The following is a 26,470-nucleotide window of genomic DNA, read 5'->3' on the forward strand; positions in this document are numbered from 1 at the left end:
GAGCCTACCTTCTTTGCAGCGGCCCTGGCAATGTTTTTAATGTAATTGTTCCAACTGATTTTTCCTGTGAAATTTAGGCCAAGCAGTTTGAAAGATGTACTCTCAGACAGGGAGTCACTGGCCATTGCTATTGGTGGCAGAGAAGGTTTCTTGTAATTATTGAAGGAAACCAGTTTAGTCTTGGCCGTCCATTTTTGTCCCCATTCCACTACAGATTGGAGGTCATCCTCTAGTGTTTTTGCCATTTCTTTAGTTATGTGTTCATTTGTTTTCCTGTCATGCCTGTTATAGAGTGTGGTGTCATCAGCATATATACCCATCTCAGAGGCAGTTTTGTCGGGGAGGTCATTAATAAATATTAGGGACAATAGTGGTCCAAGGATAGACCCTTGAGGCACTCCCGCATTTATATAATATTATTTAGATGTACGACCTTCGAGGACAATCTGGATTTTTCTCTTATCTAATAAGGATTCAATTATGTTAAGTATTCTACTAGTGATACCATATGATTTAATTTTCCTGAGGAGACCCTCATGCCATACCCTGTCAAAAGCCTTAGATATATCTAGAGCTACTGCTCTGCCCTCTCCCGCTTTGTCCAGCGAATGGTATATACGTTCAGAGATTACAGTGAGGATGTCTGCGGTGGAACGGGCTTGTCTAAATCCATATTGTTTGTCAGTCAGAAGTTTAGCATCTGTAATGTGATGGACTAGAGCATGGTTAATTATGGTCTCAAATATTTTGGCGAAAAGTGGGATGAGGCTAATGGAGCGATAATTTGATGGGTCAGTTCTTTCGCCAGCATTCTTAAATACTGGTATCACAGAAGCAGTTTTCCAGCAGTTCGGAAAGCAAGATTCATTAAGGCATTTGTTGTAGAGTTTGGAGAAAACTGGAGCTACTTCGGCTGAGCACTTTTTTAATAGCACAGCTGGGATGAGATCAGGTCCACATGCTTTTGAAGTGTCTAGGTTTTTTATGATAGCATGCACCTGAGCAGGGGTGATTTTTAGATCGTCTAGCGTGGTGTCTGTCTGCAAAGGAAAGTCAGGCGGGGGTGGTTGGAAGGGTCCAGTGTGGAGTTTGAGGCAAACCGACTGGCAAGCATATTAGCCTTGACAGTTGCTGAGAAAACAACCTTGTGATTGTTGGTTAGTGGGGGAATAGTTGATTGCCCATTATTTACTACACTGTTGTAGATTTTCCAGAAGTCACGAGTTCCTAATTTTGTGCTTCGATGTGTTTTTTAGTGGTTTCAGTAAATTCTCTCTTAGCTATCGCTATTTCCTTTTTAACATTACTTCTAGCTTCTATATACTTCTGTCTGTTTGAACTGGACTTATGTTGGTTACATCTGGGGTATGCATGCTGCCTTTGAGCAATGGCAGTTGCGCAAGTAGAAGTAAACCATTGGGGAGAGTAGGGCTTGCTATAAAATTTCCGCATGGGAACATGTGCTTCAATTGCTGTTTTGAACCATTCAGTGGTCTCAATTGTATACCGTTCAGTAGAAAGAGAAAAATATTTCCCCATGGAGCATCTCTGATAAGATCTCTGATGGCTTCCCAGTCAGCCTTTTTATAATATCTCGTTGTTATGGGTCTAGCGTTTAGGGCGATTTCGACCATTATCACTGCATGATCAGCGTTCCCGAGTGGGCTGTCAGCATTTGTTATACAATCCTTGGAAACTGTGGTCAGAAACAGATCAAGAAGTGATGCGTTTTGTTATTGCTGGTCAGGGAAAGGGGTTGTGATAGGGAGTGAGATATAGCAAAGCTATGTGTTTTGCTGCCCGCTGCATCTGTGTGAGTAGAGAATCCAAGCCAGTTTTTGTGGTGAACATTAAAGTCACCAAATACATGTACTTGTGCGCTAGTGTCGAGGGAGAGTGTTGTGTCTATGCTGTCAGAGACTTTGTTTATTATGGTGTAGTCCTGGGTCGAAGGAGAGCGGTAGAGAAAATAAAAGTAACTAATGTTGTGTTGCATGCTTAGTCTAAAGCAATAACTGCTTGATCGTCCGTTTCTAGGTTTGATTCTCATGACTATATATATATATATATATATATATACACACATATATATTGTTAAATACTAGTAACAAGTGGAGTTTTATCATGACTGGAAACAATGCTGAGAAAAGCAGAGAGCACATACAGCACCTAAAATTCCCAAATGGTAACCATATATATATATATGAATTATTTTTTTCTTTTAACCGATGGCAGAAATTCTTTGACTTAATGGAAACTTGTAATTCTCTATTTTACTAGTCATTTCTGCTGAGGATAAGAGCTTACTTTTGAAAATGTCTTATAATAATGTTCTATCTATAATTGTTGCGGTGGCACACATTCATTTGCATATGTGGATAGTAATTACACATAAATAGGAAGACTCAGTTAGTCCGAGTGTGTGTTCACTAGAAGCCACCGAAGGCCGCCGAGAGCAGATATGTTTCTCCAGCAAAGACTCTCTTATTTGACACCATTATGTAAATATCCTGTAAATATACTTTTTCCTAATACATTTCTTATTTGATCTACCTTTGTTTGTTGAGTCGTCATTTGTATTGTTTTCTACGTTACTTGTTTCAACCTGCAAACTTAACAATAATATTGAGCATTATTTTTTATTATGAGAGGATTTGATATAAAATATTTATATTCAATTCTCTCTCTCTCTCTCTCTCTCTCTATCTATCTATCTATCTATATATATATATATATATATATATATATATATATATATATATATATATATATAAAATAAAATAATTTATATTTATGTCTCGGCAGTAGAGAGTGAAAAGCATATCTCATTTTTCTTTTATTAATATTATTGGAATTTTTTCCTTTTTTCCTTGTACACATTTTTGTGAATTATTCCATGGATTTCTGCCTTTGGATTATTTTGAACCATCTTCCAATTACGGGATTCCCTTGGATTTTACTTGTGCAAATGGAAATTCAATTAACTTTCTTGAAGTTACATATTTGGATTTTACCGTCACTGGATTATTTATCTTCCACCAGACTATCCATTCACGTGTAATCACCTTTTTCTTCACCATATTCCCTCTGCTTCACTTTTTTGTTATCAAGTAAGATCTTTGACTTACATGTTGTTTCATCAAATACTTTTGCATGCAAAATCCGATCCCGTATTTTGCTAATTCCTACCCTCTGATGAGAAGGAAAGTATTTCTTAAAAACTCTGCGGATTAAGGACTATCCACTTTTCTAGTGTTTCCTTTTCAGATTAAATATGTTTTTAACTCATTTCAAAGTGTGTTTTAACATGTTTTATTAACTGTTTGCCTATATGAGGTAGAGTATTAGCAAATAGAGTCAAAAGTGACTTCCTGGATGGGTTCGAATCTACTGACCGGCAGCATGAAATACTAGTGTCTGTAGGTATAAAAGAATAATTATTATTTAATTAATTTCTTCTGGTCTCTTAGTTTTACGAGATTTCAGGACAAGAATTCATCTAGTCTGGAGGAATATGCAGCTTCGTGCTATTATTTGAGATAGCATCACTATGAGAAGGTGCACCATTTCTTGTAAAAACCAGTGTTGGTTAGCCATAATGAGGAGATTTTATTTAGGCTGCGAATACTATGTGATTTTGAATATTTGGTCATGATTTACTTCTAGGAAAAGTATCATCATACTAGATTATCCTGACAAACCCCTCTACAGAGAAACCTTAAACACTCAATGATATTGTCGAGTAGGCATTCAAGTTCTCTCTAAGTCATATATTTGTGTGTGTGTGTGTGTGTGTGTTTGTGAATATGTAAGAGAGAAAGGGGCAGTGTATGATAATGTTTGGAATGATAATTGTATTACTGGTATTAATTAGCTCCCTTTAGTCTTGGAGAGTTGCTGCTCATTACATAGCCATCAGTTTTCTTTATAACCCAAAATTTCATAGCCAACCATGCTGATTAGCTATAGTGACAGCGAAACATGTTTCTATCGATAACTGTTTTATCTATAAATATATTATTGACATTGGTACTTCTTCCATTGCAGTGATGCTGTTGGAACCAGCATCCCCTCACCATTGTTCTCCTCTGCACAAAGCCCTCACCTACAGCAAGAAACCAGAGTGCCAGGTGTAACATCATCGACAACAGCGTCGGCAGCCGCACCATTTTTGTCACCATTCCAAGCACAAACAGATAATGATATAGCCAGCAGCAGTTTCAGCTCCCGAATCTCCTCATCAGGAAGTCACATCAAAAAGGTCAGATTTTAGAGAAAATAATTGACACCAAGGAGCCAACATGGCTGCCAACAGCCGGTTCAAATCCCTAATCTCGCCCACTTCTTTTCTTTCTCCCGCATTAGTCTCTCCTCCTCCTCCCCCCCCTACTACTAACCATACAGCATCTTTTATCATTAAGTCTACTATAGTTCATGTAATTCTTATTTAGAACCCTCTTCTCTACTTTAACTCTCCGAAAGAACACCTTACTTTTATCTTTTATGTATTAAGTTCAGAAACAAAACTATTTTGTATATCTCCTACCTCAAATCGTTTCTCAATAGCATTCGCTTAAACGTGGAGGTAGCATAAAGATTTTTTATGCTTAACATAGATAGAGCTTCAGTTTTTGTTTGTCTTTAACCGAAATCTCTATGAATTTCGGAAAACATCTGCTGAGGCAATGTGGGCTATATTTAGTTTAATCAAGTTAGGCATGTGTATATGTTTATACGTTTCTATGGTTAGGGTTCACCTTTAGACTATTTAACCGATCACTATGAAGTTTGGAAAGTAGCTGCAGGGTAAGAGTGCGTAATGTGGGATATAATTAGTTTAATATACTTAAATAAAGTTAGGTATGCGTATATTTCTATGTATAGGAATCATTCGTACTCTAATTAACCAATCATCATGAATTTTGAAAAGTAGCTGTTGGGCGTAAGTGTAAGTAATGTGGGCTATATTTAGTTTATTCGATTCATATAAAGTAATGTTTGTGTATATGTTGATACATTTTTACATACAGGATTCACTTAAATTAATTAACCGATCATTATGCATCTTGGAAAACAGGTGTTGTCCTAAGGGTGGGTAATGTGAGCTATATTTATATTAATCGATTTATGTAAGTTATATATATATGTTTATATATTTCGATTATAGGATTCACTCTTAAACTATTTAACTGATCCTTATGCATTTTGGTAAAACAGCTGTTGGGCCTAATCATGTGTAATGTTGACTATGTTTAGTTTAATGTGTGTGTATATATATATATATATATATATATATATATATAAAAGCGAAAATGTATGTATGTATGTATGCTTTTCCTCGATGTCCACAAAAGGCTTCTTTCAGAGAAGCGCTCGCTCGCTTCACAACTTCTTAAAACTTTTTATATCATCTATAAATTGTAATATCTCACACTTAACTACGGAGTTCAGCTGTCTATTTAATTTTATTGACTTTCAAACGTTAATTATTCGACATTTCGCATCGGCACGCGTTACATTTGGTTTTTGGTATAAACAAAAAGTGAAACTCGACTCTAATTACTGGCCGAAAGCCAGTGGTCTCTAGAGAGCTAAGTAACATTTAGTCAATGTCGACTTCGTCATATCAGACGGTAGCTTCATTTCGAGACGAGACGCTCCCCCTAATAAACAGGGAGCGGGTTTTTAAAAACAAACAAACCTATTTATTGACCTCATTAAAAACTGTCCTGCACAAAATGCTAACTGCTGAATACCTATCGCCGTCACGTCAATCAAAAACGCGCACCTGTTTTTTTTTTCACACTTAACTATTTTCCAACTGCGCATCGTGAAGGCTTCGTTTTTTTTTCACGGGCACCTGTTTTTTTTCACATTTCAGCTTTTTTTCACACACACCTACAAACACCCGGGCAACGCCGGGTACCCCTCGCTAGTATATATATAAAAGGCAAAATGTGTGTGTGTGTGTGTTTGTATGTCTCGCAAAAACTTTCAACAGAGGCGACGGATTTTCGCCAGTTAGGTCTCATTTTGAAGCTCGAACCTTCCGACGACAGATATCGAAAAATTGGCTAAAAACATTCATTTCTTCACCCTCAATTAGACCCTTTTCTACGGAGGGGTAGCAAAACAAATCGTTCCTTCATTTTCATTTTCTACTATTACTACGACGATGACGATGTTTGACCTAGAAAACGTTGACGTTAGTTTTTTTAAACGTTTAATTTCATCTGGTTTCACTTCTCTGTCTCTTTGGCGTCTTAGTAACCTTTCAGACTCTTTTATTCCGCCTTAACCTCGAGGCTTCGGGTTCGAGCCTACCTCCCTACCAAAACTTCTTTTTTTCTTTTACACCTCCAAACACCCGGGCAACGATTTTTTTTTTTTTAATTTAAACAGGATTATTACTTCGCTTATTCTTTAGTTCAGCCCCTCCCTCAAACACAAAATACACGGTTGTTATCTTAAGATTGCAGGTTCGATCCGAAAGGGTTATTTATGCCATTTTCTTCTGCTTTTCGCTTTTTTTTGTTGTTTTTCCGATCTTTTTAACAAGTTTAACATCGTTTTTTTATAATATTTAAACGGGGCTATTACTTAAACCGCCCCCCCCCTACACACACACACCTACAAACACCTGGGCAATGCTGGGTACCCTACTTCTTAAACTAATTAACTCATCATTATGAATTTTGGAAAAAAATTGCCGCATGTAAGAATGGGTAATGTTGGCTATGTTTAGTTTAATCTCTCTATATAAAGTTAGGTATGTGTATACATTTATATATTTCTATGTACAGGATTCATTCCTAAACTAATTAACCAATCATTATGAACTTCAGAAAGCAATTTCTTGGGGTAAATGTAGGTAATGTAAGCCATATGTAGCTTGAAGTGGATATACAGGGGATGAAATCTTTTGTGAAAATTCAAATATGATTTTGTTGAAATTTTAAAAGCAAAATGTTGTATGTGTGTTTGTATGTCTTGCAAAAACTTTTGATAGAGGCGATGGATTTTCACGAGATCTGTATTGTTTTAAAGCTTGATCCTATCGAAAAATTGGCCAAAAACATTCATTCTTTCACCCTAAACTGGGCAGGAAGGGGTGGTGTTTTGCGTCTGCATTTTTGCAAGTCATCATATCGGTTGGATTGACTTCGCTTAATTTCAATGTTCCAAATTTCGTCAATGACGTCACTTTTTTTCCTCTTCTTTGCATTATGGCTTTGAGCCTGCCTACTAACATTTTTTTAACACCTCTACCTACTGTTGTTTTGATCCCCCCCTCATTACTACAACTTTTGTGTGGGTGTGGGGGGGATGTCCTTACTACACCACCTACACACACCTGGACACCTTCGGGCACCCCCGGCTACTGTTGTTTTTATCATTCCCCGTATATATATATATATATATATATATTATATATATTATATATATAGTATATATATATTGTATATATATATATATTGTATATATATAATATATATATATATATATTATATATATTATATATATATAGTATATATATATTGTATATATATATTGTATATATAATATATATATATATATTGTATATATATATATATTGTATATATATATAATATATATATATAGTGTATATATATATATATATATATATTGTATATATATATTATATATATATACATATTATATATATTGTATATATATATAATATATATATAGTGTATATATATATATTGTATATATATTATATATACATATTATATATATTGTATATATATAATATATATATTGTATATATACATATTGTATATATATTGTATATATATATATATTATGCATATATATATTGTATATATATATATACATATTGTATATATATATGCATATATATATTGTATATATATATATATTATATATATATATTGTATATATATATATATTGTATATATATATATATATGCATATATATATATTGTATATATATACATATTGTATATATATATATATATATATACATATATATATATATATATATATATATATATATATATATATATATATATATATATATTATAACAATGCAATTTACAATCCTGGACAATAAACAATCGCAAGCAATTGCCAAAGATAATCCATTGAAAAGCGTCAAGAATACTCAGCTACACATGGCCGGCATTGCAACAGTTTCAAGTTATTTAAACCATTAAAAAGGCCCTATATTTATCTCAATGAACGTCAACCATTTTAACCTTTGATGTGTACACATTGCTTAGTCTGAATATATTATATATATATACATATTGTATATATATATATTATGTATATATATATATATTGTATATATATATACATATATATATATATATATATATATATATATATATATATATTATAACAATGCAATTTACAATCCTTGTTGAATTCATTCGGGTGGAATAAAAACGAGGAGGTATTACTTTTGGAACACCCCTTGTATATCTATCTAAAAAACAACAGTAGACGTATGTATGTGTGTGTCTCTGTGTGAAAATATTTAACCGATGAACTCTTAAACTACTAGTCACATTATATTGAAACTAACAGGAAATAGTAATCATAAACCAATGAGTAAAATCTTCAATTGAATGGATGAGTAACGTGCACAGAAATATGTCCACAGGTTGAAATGCAAAAAGTTTATTTCAACTTGCCGATATATTTCTATTACTTTTGCGTATGTGCAAATTCATTCATATCTTCACATGATTTCATTTTTAACCTTTCTTATTTATCTGTTGATAATGCAAACAGTAGGGAACGCAACTGGAGCGCTGAATGTTTTGGTTTCAATTCTAGTTGATGGTACGCAAGTCATTTTTTAAATCTTTTTAAATCAGAGCTATATATAATATTGAATAGAGAATTGACTTTGTAATTATAAATACGAAATCTGCCTTAATTAAAATATATTTAAGCGTATTTTACGACCGAGCAAGATCCTCACACCCTCTTTAGTATATAAATAAAGTACAATGTTTAAACAAGCAATAAACTTAAAAACTATTCTTTCTATTATTTTCTTCTAATTGTCTAGAAATTGTTTATTTATACTTGATATTCATTCTCCATCTTCCAATAATAGGTCTCGGTTCGAAGTTCCAAGAAGCACCAAGTTCCACGTGGAAGAATGTCAAAGTTCCGCACCAGTCTAAATAAACAGGAGACCCGAAGAGATTTTGGCGAAGACAGTGCTGCTAAAAAGATCAAAAGTAGCACTATTTCACGAGGAAGAAGAACTATTCCATGTCGAAGCCCAGTTACAGGTGAGTACAATTCTATAACATGCTTGTTTAATATCAGTCAACATTTTTCTCCATTTCTCAATCTTACATGTGGCATCTAATTAAATCATCGTCATCATCAGTTTAATATCCATTTTATATGTTGCCATGGACTGGAACTTTGAAGACATTGATTTTCAAACTCACTTCTCTTTAGTCAGGTTCTTATGTATCCCTCTTCCTCTCAAATCCATCCTTATCACATCCTCCCATGTTTTCTTTGACCTTCCTCTGTCGACTGATGCTGCTATCTCAATTGTTCTACATCTAGCAATCCAAGAACTCTCGTGCAATTTTTGAATGCAGTCATACCATCTGTTTTGCACAAATCTGCTGTCCAGATTTAATCTTTCTTTGAATCCCTCAGAACTAAACCAATTTTTAAGAATCACGTTACATACCCATTGTACCATTCTTATATCATTTCTTTCCATTCAACATACAAGGCACCTTAAAAAAGCATTCAGACTTTTTTATACAGGTATTTAAAACTGTTGTAGACTCTTCAAAACTCAGTATGTTATTCCTATACATCTTTTGAGATGATTGACCAATTTTTATGATTTCAAGTTGAAATGAATAACTACAGCAGGAATTGGAATACACCCTACTAAAGCCTGATTTTCACAGCTGGTGAAATTCAAAAATGCAATTTGGACGTGAGGACACTTTAGAAGAATGATATACAATAAAATTCTGTTTTAAACTTGGAAAAAATTCCACAGAAACGTATGGAATGCTTCAATCATCTTTTGGACCATCTTGCATGAATCGAGCATCAGTTTTTGAATGGCATAAGAGATTCAAGGAAAGTGGGGGAGTCTGTGAGGGATGATGAGAGGCATGGGGGGAGTAAGGAAGACAGAACATCAGAGTTGATTGGCCAAATAAAGAATTTCATGGATAAGGACCGTTGTCGTTCTATAGAGACAATAAGTGAATAGTTTTATGTCATTGTGGGAACTATACACATAATTATTCACAAGGAACTGAAGATGCAGAAGATTTGCATGAATGCAGCAGTCCACAATTCCATCTTTGCCACAGACTATTTGACCAAGATGGACATCAAAACAGTTCCTCACCCTCTCTATAGTTCAGACCTTGCTCCCTGTGACTTTTGGTTATTCCCTAAGCTCAGGGAAAACTTTATAGACTGTGGTTATGAGGAGATAAAAGAGGCTGCAATGAGGGTCATTGACATGCTCACACAAAAGGACTTCCATGGGGCCTTCGAGAAGTTGTTCGAATGGTACAACAAATGCATTGCAGCCAGAGGAGATTACTTCGAAGTGGACTAGAGTTTCATGTGTGTATTATCAATAAAAATGCCCACAGATAAAAAAAGTCTGGAAATTTTTTGAACGCACCTTGTATGTCCCCAACCCGTAATGACACACTGCACACATGCCTACTTTTAATTATTTTAGGAAAATATTTAATATATAATATCTACTTAAATCGTCATCGGTTTAACATACGTTTTACATGTTGGCATGTGTTGGACAGCTTTAAGAAATTGATTTAAAAAAAAAAAGAAGAAATATATCTAGCCAGGTCTTTATTTATCCCTCTTTCTCTCAAGGCCATTTTTATCATAATCTCCAACGTTTTCCGTTAGCCTTTCCCTATGAACTATTTTACATCTATTATCCCCAAAACTCTCACTCTATTCTTTCGATATGGCCAAACCATCAGTGTTTCCTGTTCTACACACATCTCCCTATGCTATCCAGATTTAATCTTCCCCCAAGGTTATCAGAAATCGTCTAGTCTTGAGTTTCACATTATACGTCATTCTCAGAACATTTTTTTTCATGCAACGCATGTCCTCACTAAAACTAAAATTAAAAACAATTAAATTAAGACAAGTGAAGCATGCATGGTCCCCCATGAGTGCACAGTGAACGAGACATAAAAAAAAAATGACGAAGTTCAACATTTGCCCCCCCACCCCCATTTAGCTCCAAAAGTCCCCAGGGAACGTGAAAATGAACAAACGGTGCAGTTTTAGGCCTTAATATATGTGTAAATTTGAGTTCTACACCATACAAAAAAAGAAATGAGTAAGTCCGTCATTTGCCCCCCCCCCTTCCATTTAGCCCCAAAAGTCCCCAAGGCCTTAACATATTTAAATTTGAGTTCAGCACTATGCAAAACTGCTAAATAAACATACACACAAAATTTTGGACAAATATAGTAAAATAGTCCCGAAAATGGAGTGACACACCCAAGAGTTATCACGAAGTATAGACAAACAAAATTATATAGAAATCAGTTAGTTACACCTTTTTCAGAAAGTTTTATAAAAATCCAAGGCATCACTTTTTTTAATAAGCACAAAAGTGTCAAATTTAGCCATTTTAACCGGAAAGGCACCCCTAGGGGGGGGGGGCAACCAGAGTTTTCCCGGAAAATCCGTTCTGTTACTTTTTTATTCATATCATGTTTAATGTTTGTGCAAAATTTAAAAAAATTCCAAGTCATTGAGAAAAGTGCGGACAGATGAACGAACAAGGGTAAATTTGGCGGAGGGACCAATAAATATAACCTAAAGTAAAAATAAATTCAGTAAATAAACCTTCAAGAAAATAAATTTTACTTTCATTTATTGACCAGTTAACTATGTAGTATAGTTTTCATTTCGTCTTACTTGATTTCAGGACAAGAATTTGTCGAGTCTGGTGGAGTATCACACTTAGTATTGTTACTACATGCAATCATTGTAAAAGCCAGTGTTGGTTAGCCATACTGAGGGGATTTTATTTGGGCTTCGAATATTATGTTATCTTGAATATTTAATTAGGATTTACTTGTAGGGGCAAATATCCTTATGCCAGGTTGTCTGAACAGACCCCTGTACAGAAAAGTCACAGACACTCGAGGGTGGTATCTAGTCTACATGTATGTCCTTAATGAAAAGGAAATCGATGCCTTTTTCAGATTTACCGATTCCTAGAATTTCTGTTTCTTTCATTTGGATTTATTTATTATCAATACCCCCCCCCCCAACCCCACCTCTCATCCTCTAAAAATAAAGAAAATCTTATCATTTTCTGGGATTTGGTTTTGCACCCGTTTCTCCAAAGAAAGAAAATTAATTTTATAACTTTTTAATTTTCTTTAAACATGGTTTAAAATTCCTTTATTTGGTTGAAGGGGTAAATTGGAATGTTCCGGAACTAATACACTTAGAAAAAGAAAAGAGGAAGAATTTAATTAATTTTACAACATACTTCTGATGTTTTGAGTTACATGCCTTAATCAAGTGTAGCGTCATAGTGGACATTGGTGGAGGCAGATGAGTCCTTCTTATCTGGAAGCAAGTCAAAATCAACATAGCCTTTACTTGTTTTTTTTTTTTTTTTTTTTTTTTTTTGTTATTATTATCATCATCATCCAAACTCTCATCCATTTTCTGCTTTCCACCCTCACCCCATATCTTTCTCTGTCTCTCTTTCAAGGGAGATATTATTTCTTTCTCTTTCTCTATCTCTCTTTCTCTCTCTCTCTCTCTCTTTCAGCTACTAATGATGTATCTTGTTCTCTCTTTTATATGATCATTAAAATGCTTTCTTTCCCGCCATCCCCCCCCTCTCTCTCTCTCTCTCTCTCTCTCTCTCTCTCTCTCTCTCTCTCTCTCTCTCTCTCTAAGCTACTATGTTTTCTTCCTGTGGCTAATCAAATACAATCTCTCTGTCTAAACCATGTAAATACTTCTCTGTCTCTCTACCAAATGACCCTCTCCCCCACTATCCTCGCTCTCGAAACTATTAAATACCCCTCTATCACTCTCTCTAAAACATTATATACAACTAGACCCCCCTCTCTCTACACCATTAAATACATCTCTCTATCACTCCCTCTCTCTAAACTATTAAATAACTATCTATTCATCTCTCTAAATGCTTCTTTAAACTATTAAACACATCTCTATATCTATCTTTAAACTGCTGAATACGTTATTCTATCTGTGTCTAATATTTCTTTATATCGCTCACTTAACTAATATCTTTCTCTCCCTCTCTCTAAACTATTTTATGTATTTCTAGCACTCCTTGACACACTGGTTCCCCGTTTGATCACCGAAGTTAAGCAACATTGAACTTGGTCAGTACTAGAATGGGTGACCATTCGGGAATTCCTGGTGCTGTATGTGCTCTCCGCTTATCTCAGCATTGTTTACTGTCATCTTACACTTCTCCTTGCCAGTGCCGATTCAGGAGAAGTGTGGTTGGAGATTGCGCAACTCTTGCTTCACAATTTCATGCACAGCTACCTTTACAGAGGGTATCCACTGTCTTGTGAGACTGAATGGAGGCATCACATAGGTGTAATACATAAGATAATCAAATGTTATGAGTATCCGGAGATCGTCTGTCTTGTCTTCCATTTTGAAAAAAAAATAATAAAAATCTAAGGTAGATAACTGAACAATAATGTAAACTTGTGAGATTTACCTGTAATGCCTATGAATTCCCATTTATCACTTAAAAATCATTTTCTTTATAAAAATAAAACTAATTGATCAATTTACTTAATTTTTGGAATACAATACTTTTACATAAGAAAATCAAATTTTACGAATAACCGAAGAATGGCTGTACTGTCCTCCATTTTGAAAATAATCTAAAACAAAAAACAAATATTACGAGATTTATGCTGTAATGTCTATGAATTCCCATTAATCGTTTAAAAATGATTTTCTTTATAAATAAAGAACTGCTTGAACAATTTACGTAAATTTTAGTATATATTTTCGTTTCAGCATGGCTACAGCAGTTTTTTCTTTGTTTTTGTTTTTTAATAGAGAGGAATCTGGGCAAGAACCTTTAGTTTTACATTGCATTGACTGTTTTGCTGGACCATCTAAGTTCAGTTTAATAGTTCATTAACACACTCCTAATGCACTAGTTATAGACCGACCAGAAATTTAAGTAATTTCTTTCATGGAAATAGATCAGTATTTACATTTAATATTACGACTGCCACTTAAATTTGCCTTTAAAGCCATAACTATGGTTCGATGTAAGCAGAATATGAGATAATCTCAAAATAAGGGGGGACTACCACCAGTAGGTACAGTGTAAAAAAATTGATGGCAAACTGCACACATCCATCTTCTTACATATTAGTAACAATTAAGTTAACTTGTATGGATTTTGACAAGGCTCACACTTAGTACATCATAACCTATATCTGTAAAGCAGAATCATTACCAGGGTTGAATAAAAGATGGAAGATGACATAAAGTTGAGGCAGAGGACAACAGGTCAAACGATAAACAAAGCATAGTTGATTGATCACATCATTTTTTCGAGTTGAGAGAAATAAAAGTTTCCAATTCAGTCTCTTCATGGAAGCTGTGCAAATGAAACACTGTCGACAAAATAGAATAATCTAAGCAGAATATTACCTCAAGTCTGTCCGTATGTGTCACTCATTTCAGTAAGTTAGAAAGTTGAGTTAAGAAGTAGATAATAAGCTAAAGGGACATTAGTCTCTCTCTCCTGAGTCAATTATCTCCAAAATAAAACCATTTATGAAAATCCCCAGCGAACATCTCCTGTACTCTTTCTTCATGAAAAGAATGTTATTTCTATATGAAAAACTAGACGAAACGGCAACAATAGAAAGAAATGGAGAGTGTGTAAAAGACCAGTATGTATAAAAACCCTGCACATATAATGTATAAAAACAGTTTATTTTGTTATTGAAAGTTTTACAATCTGTTGGCTGTACAGGAAACTAGTTTGTTGGCAGCAAGAATATAAAATTCCCTCTTGTGATTATGTCCTAATTAGACAAAGTATTTTCTGTTTTGAATGTTGTCATTTGATTATGAAAATATTTTTCTAGTCATTCGCTTATGTTGGCATAACTTTTAGATAGCAACATAAAGGAGAAAAATTGGGGTGAGATAAATTTACATTTCCTATTTGCTTTTGTTCTTAGCAGCCTTGAAAGATGCTAGCACCTCCCCTCTTCACAGTTCAACTCACAAGAAACAAAGTGATCCTGCAAAAGTGTCAAAACCTGTTCCAAGTGGTCGAAAGTTTTCCAAGCAAAAGTTCCAGGACTTACAAAGACAGGTAAAATATTTGCATACATTTTTTTATTATATTTTCTTACAAAACGCACGGTCGCAAGAAGCACGGTCGCAGAGTAAGATTGTGTTGGGATTTTGTCTAATTAAGTTTTTAAAAATATGTGGAATGAGAATGAACATTAAAACGAGAAAAAGAACACACACAACCTTTCAATTGAAGCAGTTTTATATAAGACTATCAGGGCTACCCAGCGTTGCCCAGGACCTCCAGGGGGTGCAGGATTAAAAAATGTGGTATAGTAGCAGGGTTCCCTGACATTGCCTGGGTCGAGTAAGGAACTTCAGAGTTGAGGGAAATATTAAAAAAAAAATTGGTAGTAGCGGTGGGGGGGGGTGGCATCAGTAGGCAGTTTGGGTGGAGAGGAAGAAAAAAAAAGTGGTAGTAGGCAGGCAGGCTTGAACCCATAATATGAAGGAGAAAAAAAAAGTGACGTTTTGGCCAATGTTTCCACAGTCCGATCAGATCGAGCTTTAAAACGATCTCATGAGGATCCATCGCCTCTGTCAAAAGTTTTTGTGAGACATACAAACACACACACACACACACACACACACGCATTTTGCCCTTCATATATATAGACTAACGGGGGTACCCAGTGTTGCCCGGGTGTTTGGAGGTGTAAAAGAAAAAAAAGTTTGGGCAGGTAGGTAGGCTCGGATTCAGTTTCACTTATATTTGGAAACGCACGAAGAATAAAAAATAGCGTGAAAATACCTACCTCTGCATTCCATATTTAAAAAGGATGTGTCCTCTATAGTATCAGACCTGACCGAATGGTTAATTGTAGGCATAGACCAATTCATACCATCCAAAAATTCCAACAAAAACCTAACAGCCAGCCATGGTTCTCCTCAGAATGTGCTGCTGCCATCGTGCACAGAAATGACTTTTTCCATAGCTACCAACCTAACAGATGTACTGAGATGAAAGCTGGTTTGAGGACTGCCAGCAACCATTGTAAAAGAGTAATAAAACATGCAAGAGATCTATATGCTCAGTCTGTTAAATCCGAAGTAGCTGAGCAGCGGCTTGGTTCCCACCAGTTCTGGCAAATAGCAAACAGGATCTTGAACAGAAGTGTGCGTTCTATCCCAACTATCATCAATGGACCTGAGGTCATCTCGTCAGCATCAGTCAAGGCCAGACTGTTTGCCAAGAACTTTGCAGCTAATTCTACCCTATGCGACAATGACCATCAACTCTCTGTATTTCCTCCTATAACAGACAACACACTATGCAACATACAAATATCTGTGCGTGAAGTTGCCAAGCTAATCAAGAACCTTGATTCCAGTAAAGCAACTGGCCCTGACAGCATTCCAGTTATAGTGCTGAAAAAGCTCCAACCAGAACTTGCCCCCATACTTACAAAACTGTTTAAGCGTTGCCTTAAGGAGAAGTGCTTTTCAACACCTTGGAAAACCTCATCAGTATGCCCTGTATTTAAGAATTCAGGTGAAAAGTCATCTCCCTCTCAGTACAGACCAATAAGTCTCCTGTGTGTCATGAGTAAGTTGTTGGAATCCATATTAAATAAAGAAGTAGTCAACCACCTCAACAGAAACAACCTTCTTAGTGACATGCAATATGGTTTCCGCTCTGCAAGATCTACCGTAGATGTGCTAACGGTTATATCACATAGGATTAGTGAATCTCTTGACAAATGTTTCCTTTCCAGGGCAATTGCTCTTGACATATCGAAGGCCTTTGATAAGGTATGGCATAAGGGCCTACTACACAAGATTTCCAGCTACGGTATTACTGGAAATGTTTTCTCGATCATTAAATCATTTCTCTCTGATAGGTTCATAAGAGTAGTGGTTGATGGGTAGAAATCAGACGCCCACAGTATTAATGCTGAAGTCCCCCAGGGGTCCATCCTGGGCCCAACTGTCTTCCTGATCTACAGGTCCTGGATATGACCTTAAACTATATCCAGTGGTGAGGCCCCAGCTTGTGGGCTTTGGGGAGTGTGGAGCCACCCTTTAATTACCATTGCTCCCAGGTCCACTCTGACCCGGAGTGGTAGTACCTGTTAGGGTCCCAACTATGGGTTAAATAGAAACCGACGTGAAAACAACAAATATATTCTATTAAAAAATTTTTTCTTCAAAATCTTTGGATTCGGCATTAAATAATCCGAAAAGGGTTGATATGCCGTAAAACAAAAACAACCAACCAACCAATCCTGATCTACATCAATGATCTCCCAAAACACATACTTAAATCATTCGTTGACATCTATGCTGATGACACGACCATCTATGGCAACACATCAAAGGCCATAAATGACAAAGTTCTCTCTAATTCTCTCTCCTCTGATCTTGAGCACGTGGTACAATGGGGGAAGAGGTGTCTGGTCACTTTTAATCCATCCAAAATCAAGCTTCTATCTTTACATCGTCAACGCTCTGATCCCCATCTGGCATCAATTGTAATGGATGGCTCTCGTCTTCGGGAGGCTCCATATTTTGACCAGCTTCTGGGTTTGACCTTTACTCCTGATCTGAAATGGAACACATACATCAAATCTGTTGTCAGGGACGCTGGGAAAATGGTGGGATCCTTCTACTGCTCCAGAAGATATCTCACTACTGATGTAATTCTCTATCTGTATAAAAGCCAAGTACGTCCAAGGATGGAGTACTGCTGCCACATCTGGGCAGGAGCTGCTAAAAACAGCCTATCCTGCCTTGACAAAGTACAAAATAGACTTTGTGGTTTAGTGGGGGATACCCTTTTCTCTTCTCTGCAACCTCTCTCCCACAGAAGAGACACTGCGAGCTTGTCTTTATTTTATCGTTATTTCCATGGCAGGTGCTCGTCTGAGCTCCAATCCCTCGTCCCCTCTCAGTAGTCTTTCACGAGAAACACCCGTCTGGCTGAAACTACTTTGGAAAGTGGCCCCATGGTGTTGTGTTCCATGGGTTCTAGGAAAGAAATTTTGCTCATTGAATTTTTGTTTAGTTTTAGGTACAGAGAGAGAAAGAGGAAGGAAAATGACAATGGTTGTAGCTAAGTGAGTGTTTGTTGTGAATGTTTTGTGGGAGTGGAACTATAGATTGAAGCTCGATCCTTTAGTAAACTTCGGTAGCCTTTATTATTTAGACTCTTACGACAGCTGTTATCATCTTGAGCGTGTTACATTTCCGTGGGGGTAGAGAAAGATGGTTTTTGTTTATTTCGAGTCAATGTTCATATTTACGGCACATCAGTCCTTTTTTTTTTGGGGGGGGGGTTATGAAATACAAGCAGAAACCTTTTTAACTCTTCTTCACATCTCTTGATTGTATCGGCTTGCCTGAAACAAAAAGCTCATAACAACAACACGTCTCATTTTCTGGATAATTAGGACTTTATTTGTTTCAGAGTCGAATGGTGCGCCCTTGTTCTCTGCCTATCCTTAGAAGGAGGGTGGGAATTTCGCTATTGATTCATCTTCCATACATAGCCGCTTCTCGTTGCTCCATGAAAATGTTCAATCCGATGACACTGTTTGTTGACTCGAAGTGAAAACTCTAATTGTGGACTGTAGACTAACTTCTCAGCACATGCTCCCTCCTTTTTATTTTATTTGTGTGTGGGGGGGGGCTGTAATTCCTGGCTTACACCCAAAATACACTTACTGACCTATCTTGCAACACAGATATAAACTCTGTCAATGGAAGTCACCGAGTTTGAGATTCCTTTACCTTTCTGCACCTACCCAACACAAGTAAGTTGAGTTCAACTCAGTACCGCATAAACCGCGTTATTGACACACAATAAGTGCTATTTTCACAACGTTTTGGTCGACGTAACCTCCGACCTTCTTCAGGGGTATCTTGTTAAACTCGAGACTCTTTCTGTTTAATTCAGGAATCTGCACAATATTTCGAATTAAACTCTTTATTTAATCCATGAGGTAGCATGATCTCATTCTGTCAGCCCTATATATATATGTGTATATATATATATATATATATATATATATATATGTGTGTGTGTGTGTATATATATATGTGTGTGTATATATATATATATGTGTGTGTATATATATATATATGTGTGTGTATATATATATATATATATATGTGTGCATATATATATATATATGTGTGTATATATATATATATGTGTGTGTATATATATATATATATGTGTGTGTATATATATATATGTGTGTGTATATATATATATATATGTGTGTGTGTATATATATATATATGTATATATATATATATATATATATATATATATATATATATATATAATATGTAGTCATAAATAGTGATTTATGGTGATAAGTAGTAAGATTGTACATCTAGGAGCAAAATAGGTGTAAGGTTTTAAAAATGGTGTAACAGATAAAGTACTTGCAAAAAATTCAGTTGTAAAAGTTACACTCTCCTGGAAGTTGAAGGTCCTATCGTCAGTGCAGTCACCACTTAAAATACAATAATTGCAAATTATTTAGGACTTCTATGTAGCTGACTGGTTCCATTCAAAATTCCACATGGATTCCTGAGTTCGACAGAAAGATTAATGAGATACATCTAAAGAAGGTCACAGGTTACATTAACTGAACCGTTGTGAAAATAACACTCAAGATGAAAAAGTCGTTCCAAGAATCCAAATAATAGGAATAATCAATCCTCATCTAAAAGATTATGAAACGTTAAAATAAAATAAAATAAAAAAAATAATAATAATAAAAAAATGAAGTAAAGGATTCACCTTTTCTTTCTTTATTTTTTATTTTTTTCCTTGAATTCTAAAATTGAGTTTTATATTTTCACAGATCATCATTTTGAGAAGTTGTCGTTCTTTGGCATTCAAATCAATCAGTGACCTCAAGGAAACTGTGCAACAATTGCAAGCTGATTTAACTCTGGCCAATCAAAAGTTGAAATCCAGCAGACAGCAATCACAGGTAAATAAAAAAAACACACAGAAAACCAAATCAATTTAAAAACGTAATTTCTATTACTTCTATTACTAATGGAGATTTAGTATCTGTCTATCTGAAGACAAACTACACTATTATTTCTATTAATGTACTATTGTATTTTTATTACTAACTTCATTTCATGTCAACTTCATCGTGGGCAAAATGGATAAAAACACAAATATTATTTTTACAATGTTTCGACCAATGTAACCTCCAACCTTCTTCAGGTGTATCTTGTCAAACTCAGGGATCTGCACGAAATTTCAAATGAAACACTTCTTTTAATCCACGTGGGTAGTATGCTCTTGTTTTGTCAACCGTGATTGGGTAAAACTCCTAGGTAATTCGCAATTGTATTCTGAGTATCGCCTGCATTGAGGATTGAACCTTTAACTTCCAGAAACATATTTGTATTTTGGATGACAATAACTGCAGCCAGTTATTATTTATTTATTTAAGTATATTTGTTTTTTTGTTGTTTGTTTTTTTTACTCTTTTTCAATCGTAACAAGGCACATTGTAACTTGGATATGAGAGGAATCTACACAAAATTTTAAATGGAACCTATCCATGGGGGAAGCATGTTCTTGTTTTGTCAACCATGATCGGGTAGAAGTCCTAGGTAATTCGCAATTGTATTTTGAGTATCGCCCACACTGAGGACTGAACCTTCAACTTCCAGAAACATATTTGCATTTCTAATTCTTATCTGGATGACAGTAACTGCAGCCAGTTTTTCTTATTTATTTATTCGAAGTAGATAACTTTATTTATTTATTTTTCTACTCTTTTTCACCTTTTTTTTGCTACTGGGATATGAGGGGCCGTTAATTGGGATCATATGTACAGCAGAACTATGTGGGGAGTTAAGAGATGTCTGCTTGCATTACATTTAAACTTCAGCATTTTAGTACAGTCAAGGAAGCAAGAAACAGGTATGGTATTCCAAAGTCTAAGAATATGTGGGAAGAAACTGTTAGATTAGAAGGTTTTCCGGTATCTAGAGACCTCAACAGTGAAGAGGTGGGATTTTGCTGTTTGTTGAGTTAGTTGGGAGTATATACGTCGAGGGGGTACAAGTGCTATGGGTTCATTAGAATACATTCTATCTTGTCAGTCGTAATTCATCTCTCTTTAGAACTTTATAATGATGTCACTCCAGATATAGAAATGAGTGATCATCCTTTGTTTTCTAATAACGGAGAGTGTTCAGCAGAGACACGTAAAACTACAGCTAATGATTTTAATGATTAGCCATTTTTTTTTTTCTGGATTAAAGTATTTTACATGTAAATTTGTATTCGTTTCTTCAGAAACTTCAAGAACGTTTTGATAAAGTGCGGGAAGAAAACTTGGCATTTTCAGAAAAGGAGAAAACAGAAGAACAAAAGGAAGAAGCGAAAAACATGACATCGGAACTGCGGCAACAGATTTCTGATTTACAACAGAACAAAAAAGAAATTGAGACTCGATTGAAAGTAAGTGAAAAATCTGTCACATGCCTTTCTTTGGCAAATGAGCAATAAGAATAAACCCTATCTATCGCTTTATTGCAAGTCAGTATTTTTTTAATTATGAAATTGCTATGAAATGCAGAGAAGTGAGATTTAAGACCCTGGAAAAGCATAACAATGTGGCTTATTTCCTTAATTTTTGTGTAATTTGAACAAATATTTTAAAAATTATGGTAATTTTTCTATTTTCTGGTAATTTTAAGTGTGTATCACTTTATTGCAGGCCAAAATGCCTAGAAAGGAGAGATTGACAGTCTTATATTTTATTTTTAAATGAGCATTTGTCACCATGGCTTGATGACCTTTCATTAGCATATCACCGCAAATTGATTTTTATGCACGACAATAACTACAGCCAAGGCTATGACATCTTACCTTAAGTCATTAGGCATTAGTGAAGAAAATTTGATAACATGGCCACCTTGTTCTCCAGATATAAACCTAATTGAGCAGCTCTGGTCAACAATAAAGATGAAAGTTTATGAAGGAGGTGGTCAATTTTTGTTGAAGGATGAACTTTGGAGGAAGATTTTGGAAGTTTCCTATAGCATCACATCATCTCAAATCCGCCGATGGACATCATCAGTTGACAAGAAGCTATTCAAAGTGATTTTGAAGCATGGGAGTTATGTTGATAAATAAATATTTCCTTAAACAAAATAATGTGAAATTCGTTCTTGTTTTTGGTTACTATTGTTACTGGATATGTTCTTTATTTTATATAAATAGAAATATGAAGTTAGAATATTGTTTTATTACCGAAAATATATATTTTTAGACACTTGCAATAAAGTGATACCCATTTAAAATTACCATTTCATAGCAATTTCAAAATTAAAAAAATATTGACCGGCAATAAAGCGACACACAGGGTTTAGTTCAAATAACAGGCAGAATTATTTACTTAGTTGTTTGTGAGCGATTTGAGGAAGTTGTTAGTTTCAGACTCATTTTACTGATATTGATGATATGATTTGAGCTGGTAGTGCTGGACTAAGGAATTTAGAGATCGTGCTTACACACAAATTCCAGGTTAGCAGAGAATAAAGAAAGTACTATGTCGGACTTTGACACATATATTGACCTCAGAGAACCAAGAAAATACAATGTCGGACTTGTACACATATATTGACCTCTGATGGAAGAAAGAAAGAATTTGTCAATAAAAGCAAAAGGTTCAATAAACTAAGAAACAGAGAAAGAGAGGCGGAGAGAGGCGCATCGTTAACTCGTAAACCCCGACCTTACCTTTCACCACTCTTGCTCAACACGTACGACGATCATTGAAAGGCAAAATAATAGTCAAATAAAAAGTTTTGTTATGAAATTGTCCCTGTGTTTGATTTTCAAATGGCTGGAACAAGCTAGAGCGCATATATTTATTTAGCAGCACACATCTTTGTAGAATTGCAACAAACATGATTATACATACGTGAGCAATAAACAAAGAGAACAAACTATACAGCAGTGGGGGATGTAAATTACATTTGATTTTGCATACTACCAGGTGCAAAGAGAGTATAAAGTGGACGTTGGGTGTATTTTTTGTAGCCTCATAACTCTTGCTGCCCCTTATTTTGTCCTTAAGTCCTCACATTCCTTCAGCGATGTTACTGACAAAGGAGCAAGAATTGCTGTTTTGAGGTCGGAATATGTCCATATAACACTTATCGTTGGCTAGAAATAATTGCTTAATTTCTCAATTTAAATAAATTGGATTTATCAGTGGTCACCATAAAGCACTAAAGTCAAGAGCCTTGTTGGCACCACAGAATAAGCTATGACGGCAAAGGTATTAGGTGACAGACGACTAATACCAAGGCTAGTTACTTTTTGTTTCAATCCTTAAAGAAATTGCATGACGGATTTCTAAAACTGATCAAAAAGTGACTATTTTCTTTTTTCTGATTATACATTCGGTTGTTGCCACTCATACTCTAGAGAACACCACCGGTAATAACCAGTGACCAATCACTGATGATAACCTGAGTAATAATAATTTTAATCCTCTTATAAGAAGAGAGTGTCACATTAATTTTTATATGGAAGAATTTGATGGTTTAGAAGTGAACTATAAAGATCCCAAAATAATCTGGCACATTTGCAGGTAAAAAAATAAAAAAAAATTAAATAACAATTAAAAAAAGATTTTTTTTTAAAAATATATGTAAAATGCCATTTTATTTTAGTTAGGTAAAAATTCATTTATTTATGCATTTTTTAAAGGAAATGCTCTCGACGCATTTGATTTCTTTGCGTGGTGATTAGTGATGGGACGATTCCAATATTTTTCCAGATTCCGATACAATTACTGATTCCGATTCTTTATAAATCTCTAAATATTTTACTATAGAGTAATTACTTTTTCCCAATTACCATAAAAACACATGTTAAATGTGCAGATATTTTCTCAAAAGTAAAAATACGCTTGTGGTGTATAGTTTGTAGATTTTACTTTACTAGTAATTTAAAATCGATAAATATTTATTATTTTAACATTATTATTATTTTAAACAAAATCAAACAAAAAATTAAATTAAATTTTGGCATCGGAAAATAGACACTAATTTTTCTGATTCTAATACTAATTCCGATACCCCAGAAAGTTCTGATTTTTCCAATTCCCAATTCCGATTAATCATCCCAATTGGTAGTATTAGTTGGCCTTCAAGATCGCCTGATCTACGCCCCTGTGATTTTTTCTTGTGGGGATATTTGTAGTCAAATATATTCAGCCACCTCCCTCAATCTCTTGAAGAATTAAAACAAGTTATTCATTCTGAAATTGCTACTCTTAGTATTCATTTGCTTCTCCACAAAAGCAAAATGTGACACAAGGTCGTTTTCAATGTGGGGTTAAACCAGCTCCCCGATAAAAAGGCAAAAATGGCACTCTGGTTGGGACCAAAAATAATAATTGTCTCAGTATAGAGGGTCCCCCCACCCCATTGATCAAGACAAAATACCTTAAGAGTTGCATCGGAACTGATTTCACCGGAAATGACCCATCAAGTAATTAAAAACTTTCGTGAACGTCTACAATAGTGTGTTAGCAATGATGACAAACATTTGGCTGATTTAATATTGTGTGAAATTTAAAAAATAAAAAAATACTTTATTTAATTGTTATTCAATTTTTTTTTTTATCAACAAATATGTCAGATCAATCTGGACACCCTATATATATATATATATATATATATATATACTAGACATTTTAGCCTGTTTAAAATTGGGAAAAAGTTATAGCGCATTGACTTAGAATGAGTGCTTTATGACAGATTGATGATTGAATATGGTTAAATTTTTTGTGCTCATTTTTTTATTATATACTAATCTTTATTGATCCATAACCGTACATTGAGCGGATACCATAATACTTAGTTCGCTGCACCGTATCATAACAAAGATCCATACAAAATTACAGACAGATTAACCTAATAATTTCCGAGAAAAGTGGTACAGACAAACAGATTAAGATAAATTTAATACAGATTCTCTTTGAACTTACTAAACATGGATGTTTCGTTTTTGTCACCCGAAAGGCTTCGTCAAGTGAAGTGAGCAGACAGGTGACTGTGAGCAAGTCTCTCCGGGCGGATAACGAAAATTTTCTGGCTCAAGTGAAAACCCTCACAAACAGGTAAATTTAAATATTTTCTTCCTTTTCTTTTTTTACAATTTTATTTTCTTTTTGTTCTGGCTGGAGATGAAATACATTAGCGACTGCCAGGCGTGCACCTGTTACTTCAGACATTCCAACCAAGAGATCTTTTCCGGATTCTAACAGTCCCACTGTCCCTTTAAGTGCAATTGATTGGATGTCTCTTGCCCTTGGCTTACTGGGTATTTTTATGAAGATTTAATTTATCTTCCCTATATATATATATATATATATATATATATATATATATATATATATATATATATATATATATATCTTATCTATCAATTCAATTTATTTTTCCTTCATGAAAGTTTCTAATAACTGAGGAAATAGAAAGTTTTTTAAAAAAGTTCCAGAAGGTATATTATTGAAAATACTTATTGAGATGAGTAATTTGTATTATTTCTTCATTTATTTATTGCGGACTATTATCCTCATCTTTTAGTTGTTGTTTCATGATGTTTCGGCCAAATATTCATCTGGCCTTCGTCAGATGGCATTACCAAGGCCCATGGCGCAATGGATAGAGATGTTGAATCTCTACGATTCCAGATGAGCATTGTCAGAAGATAGCAATGCCAATCTTACTCAAAGTCAGCCAGAGGCTTAGTTGGCCAAAAACGTGGTGAGACGACAACAACTATGGAAGGCAGTGATTGCTGAGGATGCAGTTAGGAGATTCGGAGTTCTAATCCCGTCATGCTTAATCACTTGACGAAGGCCAGAGGAATAGTTGATCAAAAAGCAACAACTAGAATATGAGGATAATCGACTGCAATAAATAAATAAATAAATAAAATCCAGAAGATTTGAGAAGGTCTAATTACTGGTTTGTGTTCTCTATAAAAAGAGGTTTCAACGCTAATCAAGCAGTTGTTTTGTGGACGTGATGAGTTTAATTTCAACTCTGGCATGATTAATCTATATATTAATAC

At 34.8% G+C, this 26,470-nt stretch overlaps 1 protein-coding gene across 2 annotated transcripts in view; it reads left to right on the forward strand.

The window, feature by feature from the left end:
• The window catches only part of LOC145249691 (centlein-like), a 1,118,615-nt gene that overhangs the window by 1,058,859 nt on the left and 33,286 nt on the right, over positions 1-26,470 (forward strand). The window contains exons 18-23 of one of the 2 annotated variants that reach the window (XM_080111490.1): positions 4,048-4,261; positions 9,116-9,296; positions 15,270-15,406; positions 20,205-20,336; positions 21,668-21,832; positions 25,414-25,511. In XM_080111490.1, the coding sequence (XP_079967616.1) occupies positions 4,048-4,261; positions 9,116-9,296; positions 15,270-15,406; positions 20,205-20,336; positions 21,668-21,832; positions 25,414-25,511 (927 nt within the window). The remainder of the gene's footprint in view (positions 1-4,047; positions 4,262-9,115; positions 9,297-15,269; positions 15,407-20,204; positions 20,337-21,667; positions 21,833-25,413; positions 25,512-26,470) is intronic. The other variant, XM_080111491.1, reaches the window with a different exon arrangement.

The sequence above is a fragment of the Euprymna scolopes genome, chromosome 28, assembly GCF_053919585.1.
Source record: "Euprymna scolopes isolate OS-2025 chromosome 28, ASM5391958v1, whole genome shotgun sequence".
NCBI lineage: Eukaryota > Metazoa > Mollusca > Cephalopoda > Sepiida > Sepiolidae > Euprymna > Euprymna scolopes.